The sequence below is a fragment of the Tursiops truncatus genome, chromosome 20 (genome assembly GCF_011762595.2).
Source record: "Tursiops truncatus isolate mTurTru1 chromosome 20, mTurTru1.mat.Y, whole genome shotgun sequence".
NCBI classification, from domain to species: domain Eukaryota; kingdom Metazoa; phylum Chordata; class Mammalia; order Artiodactyla; family Delphinidae; genus Tursiops; species Tursiops truncatus.
The window spans coordinates 37,530,126-37,540,717 of NC_047053.1; the positions used below are offsets into that span (position 1 = coordinate 37,530,126).

The following is a 10,592-nucleotide window of genomic DNA, read 5'->3' on the forward strand; positions in this document are numbered from 1 at the left end:
GCCCATGGGCAAAGCTCTGCCCTCCTGCTACCCTCTCCTCACCCCCAGAGTGGGCGCTGACTCTGGGGCACTGCATTGTGCCCCTGACCCCATTTTCACAAGACTCCTCTGGCCTCTTGCTCCTTCTCGCTCTGCCAAGGACCCAGCACACTGGGGCTGGGAGTGGAAAAGTTGCTGGGTGGGGGGAGGGGGACGCCTGACTGTTCCAGGCCCGAGGGTGACCAGGAGAAAAGAGAGCCAACACAAACAGAGCCCCAAGAAGACACATGCCTATGTACACGTCTACACACACACCCTCTCGTCACCGCAGAAGGGCGTTCAGTCCCTCGCCCCTAGGTCCACAGAGGGAAACACCGGTTCCTGCAAAGATACCCAGGACCTGGACAGATAAACAGGGACACTCCAAACCACAGGGCCATCTCCTCCCCTTTCTCCCCTCCAGAGACACACACAAACGCCTCTGCAGAGAGAGAGAGGTTCACACCTCAGAAACGAGCACACACACACCTCTCCCCCCTGCTCTATTCCTGCACCAAACTCACACACGTGATGGCACGTGTACTGGTACAGGCTGGCCCCCCAACACCCCCAAATCTATCTCCCCCAGGCTGGTTCTGTCTCCCCCACGTTAGATCTGGGGGGGCACTTGAATCCAGGATATTTCACGGCAGGGACACATTCCCCGCCCCCCACGGGAGTGCTCCCAGGATCACAGCCTCATCCCCTTCTACTGTACAGGCTGGAGCTGTGGATACAGTACCCACCCCCCCCACCCCCACCCCCACCCCCCGCAAGCTGGCACAGCCTGCCCATCACCTTGACAGCCTCTGACATCCTCCCCCACCTCACCCCCTCCCCCGCACACACACAGTCTTCCCACACCCTGCCACTCACACCCGCATCCTTGACACTCTGACACACTTACTCACATAGACTCGCACACACTCTCACCACACCGACACCCCCCCCCCCACACACTCCCTAGCTATAGGCACTACAGGGCCCCTGGCACTCACTTTCACACACTCCCTGCCATGATGACTGACACGTGTCCCCCCACGCACAACCCGCTCCACGCTCACTCGCTTTCTAGGACACCCCCATTCACAGCGTGGCAGGCTGGTGGTATTCTCTCCACGACCTCACAGGCCTCCCCGTGAAACTCCAAGCATCCACGCCAGGAAGGGGTTAAAGCCAGAGTCCCCGCTGCTGCTCTCCCCTCGGCTTGCCCGCATTATCCTCCCTGCTGGACTCCATCAATAATGCAGCTTCAAGTTCTGGGGAGACGGCAGGGGGCCCCCAGCCCGCTCCCCGCGTCCTGGCTCACACTCCCCGCCCTCCTCCAGGCCCCGGGAGAACACGCTCCTCGGCGCTCATTGGCCCCTGTCTCCTGAGTCCTCCCACCAAGCTCCCGGGCGCCAGTCCCAGGCTGAGGGGACGGGCTGGGCACCCCAAGGCTGGGGCCGGAGGGTGAGACCCGGAGAGACGGAGCGAGGCAGAGGCAGAGACAGAGACAGACATGCGGAGAGGGAGCAAGGGAGATAGAGGAAGGGCGGAGAGACACTGAGAGAGAGCGAGGGAAGGAGGGGAGCGACAGGGACCCAGACCCGCGAGCCGGGGAGCCCGGGGTGCGGGCGCGAAGGCACCGAGGCACGGGCGAGCCCCGGAGCCCGGCGGGGTAGGCGAGCAGGCGGCCGCCCCCCGCCCCCGCGCCCCCTCCCCTCGCCGGCGCGGTATTTTTATCTGTGCGTGAACAGCCCTCCTGCTCCTCCCCGCCGCACTCGGCCCGCTGTCGCCGCGGCGCCCTGAGCAGCGCGCCTGGACCGCAGCCCCGGACCCCGCGGCGCGCGCCCCGCCCACCGACCACCCGCCCACCATGGACCCCAAGGACCGCAAGAAGATCCAGTTCTCCGTGCCCGCGCCCCCCAGCCAGCTCGACCCCCGCCAGGTGGAGATGGTAAGGGGGCTGCGCCCCAGCCCCGGCGGCGCCCCCCTCACCCCCGCTAAACACCCAGGCTCCTCTGCGCTCCGGGGTCTGAACTGGCCTGGGAGACGGGGGCGAAGGAGTCCCGGGCCCGCCTCGGACGCGGCGGGGACGTGGGGCAGCGCGTGAAGTTCGCTGGAGACTCGTGCAACTTTTTCCCCCGGGGCCTCGGTCCTGATCCCGGGGCGGGAGAATCCCAGGCGGCCCCAGGGAGGGCAGACGGTCCTCCGGACCCTGCACAGTGTCCTCCTTCCCAAACTCCCACGCGGACCACTGGTGCCGCTCAGATGTGAGAAACATGGTACACTGACCTATTACACAGAGCAGGCCTCCGCCCAGCTGCCCCACGCTCTGGCTTTCTGTCTAGTTCCACCCTGTGTGCCTGGGCTGGGGTCGCCAGAACCTTGTTCTGACCTCTAGACAGAGCCACAACATGGCAACAAGGGTGGGGGGGATGATGACCAGTCATCACAGAAGCCAGAAGTCCTCCCACCGACAACTGAGTTCTCTGGACAGCCTTTCTGGGGACTGGAGGCCTCCAACGGCTTGAGGTGGGGGTGGGGGGTGGGATGTGATGGAGGGAGAGAAGAGGGTTCTGCCCCCCACCCCGCAACTTAGCCATTCACTTGTTGCTGAGATGCAGCTGGCCCCCCACAGTGCAGTGAGAGTGGAGCCAAGTCATTTTGAGGAGAGCTAGGCGGCCATGGGGGCGGGTTGGGTCCCCGGCCCAAGCAGCTTTTGGTCTGGAGGGCAGTGTTGGGAGCTTGGCAGAGGGAGGTGGCAGTTTCAGCTTAATTCACCTGGTTCTCTTTGTGCATTTCCCTGGAGCTCAGAGGGGACCTAATTAACTGACAGTTGGTCTGATTGCCAAGCTGGGGGGAAGGCGGGGGAGTCACTAGGAGTGCTCAGTGCGCCCCCCACCCCCCGGTGCAGCTTGGCTCATGTACCAAGCAGGGCAACTTTTTGTTTTTTATGAGGACTGGGTGAAGAGTTCTGGGACCCAGAGCCAGGCCCCCAGAGACCACACCCAGGCCCCTGTGGGTCTGAGGGTCAGACCCACACCTGAGCCTCAGTGTGAGGTTGGAGGTGCCTGCAGTACCAGGCTCAGCCTCCCTCTGCAACTGGACCCACTTTCCCTGGAGCCCTTGAGCTGACCTTAGGTAGGCAGGGCCATGTGGGTGCCATGGCCCATGGGGCATCTTCCACAGCCAGCTTCAGGTCCTGAGGTCTGATGTCTTCAAAAATGAGAGAGGAAGGGCCTTGGTAGGGGAAGACAGAAAGGGAGGTGGCAGTTCTGGAGTAGCCATGGAGTGGGATGGGCGTCAGCTGGGAGCCAGTGATGCATTTTTCTTGTCCCTTCCCTGCCTTGGCATGCTGTGTGACTTTGAGCTCTTTGCTGAACCTCTCTGAGCCTTGGGTTTCACCTTGGTAAAATGAGGGGGTTGGGTGAGCTATGGAGTTCCTTACAGCTCTGACAGGCTTTGATTCAAAGGTTCCCTGGGGACTCCAAAGCACTGTTTGTTCCCTGCTGCCTGGGTAGGGGGTGGGGAGTGGGCTGCAGGTGTCTGTCCTGCCCCACCTCCTCCCCATCTCTTTCTCTATCTTCTTAGATCCGGCGCAGGAGACCAACCCCTGCCATGCTGTTCCGGCTCTCAGAGCACTCCTCGCCAGGTGGGCCCCTACCCTGCCCCCTAGTCCTGGCCTCATCCTAACCCTGATGCCTTCTTGGGGCCCCTGCCAAAGTCCCATGAGTAGGAGACTGAGCAGAAGATGGGGGGGTTAAGGTCTGGGAGCCCAACTCCATTGGGTTCATTTATTGACCAGGCACCTCCCAACACCAGGAGGGAAAGGGCACAGAGACTGAGCCTTTGGGGAAAGTAATTCAGATTCTTTCTCTCTTCTCTCTCTCCCTCTTCTCTCTTCTTCCTGGCTCGGTTCACTGGTGGCCTCCCTCAGAGGAGGAGGCCTCACCCCACCAGGTGAGTTTCCAGGGGCAGCTGGAAGGAGGGATGCCAGGGCCCTTTGTGATGGGCTGGAGGGGATTACTTCCCAGCTAACACACAGTGCCACCCAGGAGGACATTAGCATATCAATTGGCACCCCGGTGAGAGTGCCTGGTGCCAGGGTGCCACCCACACCCTGCCCTTGTCTTTCCTCTGCCCTTGTCTTTCCTCTGCTCAGACTCAGGCTGGGCCTCCAGAACGCAGGGTCCTGATCTGAGCCAGGCCGTGTCTATGGAGCCCCTCCCAAAGCCACCAGTTAGCCTCAGCCTCGGTGCAGGAGGTGCAGGACCCGAGGGGCAGCAGCGCCTGGGCCTGGACCTGAGAACAGAGGCTAGCCCAGTCTGCCTGGGTTGCCTTGGTGGGATGGAATGGAGGGAGGGTGAAGGACAGGGGCCTCTGTAAGCCCATTTAACCTGGTACTTCCCCAGCAGAGAGCCTCAGGAGAGGGGCACCACCTCAAGTCGAAGAGACCCAACCCCTGTGCCTACACACCCCCCTCGCTGAAAGGTACTGTCTCCCACCCATCAGTTGGGCTGTCCCCTTGACCCCTGCAACTGGGCTGACATTGGGTGTGTGTGTGACATGTTGAGCTTTTGTTGGTGGGGACGGATAGTCTTGTGTACCCACCCCAAGCCCTACTTAGAGACCAATTCTTTCTTAATTTGGCCTTGTAAAAGGAAGGAGCCCAGGGGCTGAAAAGGGTGGCATGGGTCTTAAAATTAGGTTGTGGGGTTGAGAGAAAAGAGGTGCGTAACAAGTAGGCATCGGCTCTACACCTCCTTTGCAAGCATGCACTGGACCACCTCCCCCTCCTCCCCGAAGGGCACCTTCTTTGGGCTGCACCCCTTGCTCTCCTCTCCCATTCCCGTGCCATTTGCACAGGTCTGCACACCGATGTTCCTGCTTCTCCTTTCTATACCAAAAGGCAAGTCATTCCTATAGCACTCACTTATCAAACACCTAGTGTATGCCAGGCCCCCCTGGTGGGTGCTGGGCAAAAATAAGAGTAAGATTTGGCCTCAGCCCTCCTGGGGCCCTTCACCTCAAAGGGTCAGGGAGAGTTACAGAGGAGAGGGTGTTTAAGCTTGGATGGGAAGGCTGAATGAGAATTCAACAGGCAGGCCAGGTGTGGAGGGGCATTCCAGGGAGAGGGGGGAAGGTGTGCAAAGGGAAGCTGGTGTGGAATCACAGGGGGCTTCAGGGCCAGCCTGGAGACTTGGCTTCCGGGGGGGAGCTGGGGGAGATACACCTGGAGGAGAAGGTGGCACAGGTCGGGGTGTGAGGAGGGTCTCTTCCTAACTAAGCCTTAGGATGCCTTCCTACACCCACCTCAGCTCCCACCTGAGGCTCTTCCTGCCTGGCCAGCCCCTCCTCCCACGGAGGCTGGGAGGGAGGGAACCAGAAGGGTGTGCGGAGAGCTCCCTCCGGGGTGGGTTTAATGAGTTCCCAGTGACCAGCCAAGTCAACAGGTGCACCTGTCAGCCTGCCGGCCAAGGTTGGGAGCAGAGAGACTGGGAGGAGAGGCCAGAAGGGCAGGAGCCCTTTCTCTTCCTCAAGGACAGGACGAGGCAGGGACAGCAAGCGGGCAGTGGGTTCAGCTTTTGGAAGGCCTTCCTACCTGTAGGGATGTGGGGAAGGCCAGCCCCTGAAGCAGGCATGAGGGAGGAGGTGGCATCTTCCCAGGAGAGAATATGAGAAATCTCTCCCCTCCCCATCCTGGGCTGGGCTGGGGGCAAGTGCGTGTGAGAGGGAAGAATCACCCTTGGACTCTTGATTGTGAGCGAGGGGCAGAGGGCTGGGGTGAAAAAGATGCCAGAAATGTGCCCCCGCCCCCGTGGCCCCTTTGGGCTGCAACTTAAGGAGTGTCTGAGTGGGGAGAGGCAGGGCGGTGGAAAGGGGCCAGGAGAGGGGTGCGGGGGCTGTGCTGGGGACCTTGGAGCTTAAAAAGGGCCACTTGGGTCGGGGGAACTCAGGTTCCCAGAGCTGGAGACAGAGGGATTAGGAGACAGTTGGGAGGATGAGGGGGAGACCCCAGAGAGCCCTGCGAGGCACGAGGCAGGCGAGGCACGCGGGAGGCGCACGGGCGCCAGCACAGGGCTGCGCACACCTATTGTTGATGCTGTGGCTCACGAACTGAAGAACTGAACTCTCCACCCCCGGCTGCTCGAGCTGCCACCTCCTCTCCTCCCTTCCTCCCTTCCCCAACGCTCAGAGGACCCTTCTGAACCTGCAGGGCACTGTGTTATAGGCTTTGGCTCCTTTCTGGGCAGGGAAAGCATCTGGCAGGGTGGGGGACTTGTAGGTGGAGAAGCTCAGGGCCCCCAAGGAAGGGTGGACACTGAGTCTTGGCTTGAGGGGGTTCTCCAAGGCCGAGCTCTCACACTTGGCTCAAGGTGAAACTTTCCCCAAGGACAGGGTGGGGTAATTTATCGCACTTTTATTGCCTGGGTAGCTTGCCCAGAGCCAGCAGGAGGCACCGGGTGGAGCTCGGGGCAAGGCAGGGCAGCGGGCAGGCACAATGCACCCTCTGTGCCTGGCCCTGAGTTGGCAGGAGAGCGGTGCCCTGCTCCCTACACTGGAGGTTTCCAGCCTGGATCTGCCCCCTCTGGGCTTTCTGAGGGGAGGGGCTGCCTGCGGAGCAAGGAGGAGCTGCAGCAACTGCAGGGCCCAGCTCGTCAGTACCTGGTCTCTGGGCCTTGACTTTAGTGACCCAAATGCTCTAAAATCCCACCAGCTCCTGGCCCCCCTGCTGCCTCTGTCCCAGCCACTCCTCCCAGGGTCCCCTCAACCCCTGTCGTTCTCCCAGAATCCCCCAGCCCTGGCCCCTTTCTCCTAACCCCCTAGTCCTTTCCATCTTTTGGAAACTTCTCTCCAGCTGCCCACACTGTTCCCTTGCTAGGTCCTATCCCAGCAGGCCTTGGTGGCGTTGGGGGGGTGGGTGGTGTTCACTGCTTTCTAGGTCACCGCAGAGGGAGATGAAGCTTGGGGATGTGGGTCAAGATTGTGGGGGCCGCGTCTGAGCACGCCGCATCCCCAGGCACGGACTTCACTGGCTGCAGACTATTATGTCCTCAGCCTCAGAACTGTTCCTACCTCTCAGAGCCTAGGGCAGGGGTGTGTGGAGTAGCATCTACGATGGGGCAGTGCCGGGGAGTGGGGACCCAGCCCAGCATGGGGTGGTGGGCAGGATCGGGGTAGCAGTGAGCCCTAAGCAGACTGGGCACTCCCCTAGAAATTGAAAGGGACACATCCCCCAGGGCCTGGCCCACGGGCCCTGCGCCTTCTCCAGGGGCTGTAGCTGGTGGACAAGCTCCCCAGCCAGGGACTGTTAAGCTGCTGCTGTACCCGCCTGGTCTTGTCCGGCTTGGCAGGAGCTGCCTGGTGCCGGCCTCTGGGACAGCAGCACCTTTGGACAGCTTAGGAGCCAGACGTGATCAGGAGGCTACCCCCTGCTGCTTCTGCCCTGGTCTGGCCCCCAGCAGGCTGACCTGCAGCTTTTAGCTTTTAAACTAGACCCCTGTGGGGGATTAGCTCCGCCCCAGGCCCACAGGAAGGGGGCTGGGGACTGGCACATGCCTCTCCCGCTTCTGGGGCCCGGCTGAGCCCTGTCTTCCCGCTCCCCCTGCGCCAGCTGTGCAGCGTATTGCTGAGTCTCACCTGCAGTCCATCAGCAACCTGGGTGAGAGCCAGGCCTCAGAGGAGGAGGATGAGCTGGGGGAGCTGCGGGAGCTGGGCTACCCAAGAGAGGAGGACGAGGAGGAGGAGGACGAAGAAGAGGAGGAGGATGAGGACAGCCAGGCTGAAATCCTGAAGGGCGGCAGGGGGTCTGGTAAGCTGAACGGGCTGTGAAGCCTGGGCTCCACCACCACAGATTATGTGGGATCCTCCCTGAGTGTCCTGGAACACCCCCTCCCGGTTCACATTTTCTCACACATGTAAAGGGCCTCCCCACTCTCTCATCCCACAGGATGCCTTGCACTCAGCCTTACCTGACACCTGGGCTGTTCCCATCCTTGACTCAGTCCTTCTCCCAATCAGGTTTCCTCCAATAATTCCTCTCTTCCCTAAGAATTAAGGCAAGGCCACCTGAGGTTTGAGGCTAGACCCAAGAAAGGACTTCCCATCCACGGCAGTTGGGAGGTGCAAGGAGATGGGGGATAGTGGGCTAAGAGTATCCAGTGCCCCATCGCCTGCATTTCTGAACACAGGATGTGGTCTCTGCAGGGGGGCACAGGGCTGGTCGATAAGTCCTCTCCAGGAACCTGTGGCTCTTTTCCCCTTTTTTATTTCCTAGGCTGGAGGTGAGAGGGTGCCCTCTAGTGTCTAGATGGAGAATGTAGGATTCAAGAACCAACTGCGTTGGCTGCAGCTCCAACCCCAGCTGCCTGGGAAGAGAGGGGCCAGGGAGGGGCATGAAACCTACACAGAAGGCCTCAGAGCTAGAGACCTCAGATCCCCAAATCTCCACAGGGAGTCCCAAGGCCCAGAGAATTCCTAGGCAGGAAGATCTCAGCCCTCCCAGGACTGTTCTTTCTAGGCCCAGGCCATCCACATCTATCCCTCCCAGTGCACCTTAAACGTTTTGGTGCCATTATTTATGGAGATGAAAACTAGCCAACCACTCCTGCTTGACGTGTCCATCCCTTGCACCTCCCCCCAAAATGGCGTGGGCCTCCTCTCTGCCTTGGCAGCGGGGGCAACGGTCATGGGAGCAAAATCTCCAGCTGGAACAGGTGAAGAGGAGGTGAGAGGAGACTTCCCTTAGGAAAGCAGCAGGGCAGTGGGTCAAATGACAGGATGACCAAGGAGCAACATCCATTGGCACCAGTCTTGGAGCAGCTCCTAAGTGCCGGCGCTGGGCTGCAGGATATGAACTATTATCTTATGTAAGGCAGTCTACACAATTTCCCTCTTACCATCCCCTTCAAAGAGGTAACAACGGACCTATCTAAGTCATATGGCTAGTCATTGCAAGAGCTGTCTTAGTCCAGTGCTCTCTTCACTATACCACGATACCCTCCGAAGGAGCCAGCTGAGAGACTCGGCTCCTGTTCCAGGACAGCCAGATGGATACTCAGAGCCTGTGCTTTTATCCCTTCTTTCCCGTCCCCAGCTGGGCAGAAGACTACTTTTGGTCAAGGTCTGGAGGGTCCCTGGGAGCGTCCGCCTCCTCTGGATGAGCCCCAGAGAGACGGAAGCTCTGAGGACCAAGTGGAAGATCCGGCATTAAATGGTGAGGTTTGGGGGTGGGTGGGGCTGGGGAGGCGGGGCTGGGATATTGGTGGGCGTGGCCAGACCCTAAGTCCTTCTGCTTGCCTTGCAGAACCTGGGGAGGAGCCACAGCGCCCTGCTCACCCTGAACCTGGCACATAGGCACCAGCCCTGCATCTCCCAGAAGTGGCGAGGGCATTGCTGTTCCCCAGAAACCCACTCTGTCCCCACCCTATTTTGTACCCTTCCCCTCACTTGCTAGGGCTGCGGCTTCTGACTTAGAAGACTAGGGCTGGTCTGTGTTTGCTTGTCTGCCCACCTTTGGCTGATGCCCAGAGTCCCTGGGCACTTGCTGCCTGATGCCTACCCCTGCCAGTCATTCCCCCATTCACCCAGTGGGTGGTGGGATGTGAGAGCGCTTGCATTGGGAAATCCAGTAAATGGGGGACAAAGGTTCATCCTTCACAAGTCTACTCCCCAGACCCTCTCCCCTGGGCACAGGAAACCCACAGGGCAGGACCCTAAGATCTGGGGAAAGAGGGTACTGAGAACTTTAAGTGCCCACAGATCCTTCTCCATCCCCTGGGGAATTCCAAGTCACCACCCCTCTCACTGGCTTCTACCAGGGCCCAGGATTCAGGCATCCTTTCCACAGCCTCAACATTTTGGAAATCTTCCCCTTATCAACTGCTCCCCAGCCTGGGTGCCTGGAAGATGGACTGGCAGAGGCTGCTTTGTTGCATTTTGTTTGTGCTTTGATGCCAGGAATGCCGCCTAGTATAAGTCCTTAGGGGGGCACATGGTGGGGGAGCCAGGCTCTCCTTGTCCTCCAGCTGCTCTGCCCCCTTCCCTCCTTCCCTGACTCCAGGACTGAACCGCTCCCATGCTGTAATAAATCTTTGTAAATAACTGCTGAGACTTCTCTTTCAGGGGGAAAGGAGAGGGAGGAGGTAACAGGTTTCCCTGTTACCCTGTGGTGGTCATCCAAGGGTCAGGTCCTCGACCCTAGTGTCCAGTCCTCTAGTTTGGAGCCTTGACTGCTGACAAGCTCCAAGCCATCTTGGGAAGGACCACAGGAGTTCTAGATCCTGCTGGGGATGGCTGAAAGAGGCAGAGGGGGAAGGAAGAGTCCTTCAAGAGTAACTGGATTCCTCCAAAGGGCCTGTCCCCCAGCCCCACAGGCCTCCCCTCAGGAAGATCCCTTTTTCTCCACAGTGCCAGGCCTGTGTGGCCCAATAAGGATGATGCCCCTGGGCTTCTTTCCAACACCCCTACCGTTAGGAATATCCTTTCAGGCCTAACTTTAGCTGCAGCCCCCACTTCCGCCCCTTGGGGGTGGGGCCCGAGGGCTTGGGGGCGGGGCTGCAGTCCTACGCACGTTCGCTCTCGGGGGC

The 10,592-nt window shown here is 60.1% G+C and overlaps 1 protein-coding gene across 2 annotated transcripts; it reads left to right on the top strand.

The window, feature by feature from the left end:
* The first annotated feature begins 1,432 nt into the window (after nt 1-1,432).
* Nucleotides 1,433-10,119, top strand: PPP1R1B (protein phosphatase 1 regulatory inhibitor subunit 1B). Of its 2 annotated transcripts, none has more exons than XM_073797144.1 (7): nt 1,433-1,957; nt 3,595-3,655; nt 3,941-3,963; nt 4,416-4,494; nt 7,619-7,816; nt 9,101-9,220; nt 9,311-10,119. In XM_073797144.1, the coding sequence occupies exons 1-7, from the start codon at nt 1,877-1,879 to the stop codon at nt 9,358-9,360; spliced, it is 612 nt and encodes a 203-aa protein (XP_073653245.1). In that variant the 5' UTR covers nt 1,433-1,876; the 3' UTR covers nt 9,361-10,119. The 2 variants fall into 2 exon arrangements, with proteins under 2 accessions (XP_073653245.1, XP_033703730.1); XM_033847839.2 differs by having other exon boundaries at nt 1,434-1,957; nt 4,419-4,494.
* Nucleotides 10,120-10,592: the final 473 nt, after the last annotated feature.

Coding starts and splice junctions, on each gene's coding strand:
- PPP1R1B (XM_073797144.1), top strand. CDS start 1,877: ATGGACCCCAAGGACCGCAAGAAGATCCAGTTCTCCGTGCCCGCGCCC. Junction 1,958..3,594: donor ACCCCCGCCAGGTGGAGATG/GTAAGGGGGCTG, acceptor CTATCTTCTTAG/ATCCGGCGCAGGAGACCAAC. Junction 3,964..4,415: donor AGGAGGCCTCACCCCACCAG/GTGAGTTTCCAG, acceptor GTACTTCCCCAG/CAGAGAGCCTCAGGAGAGGG.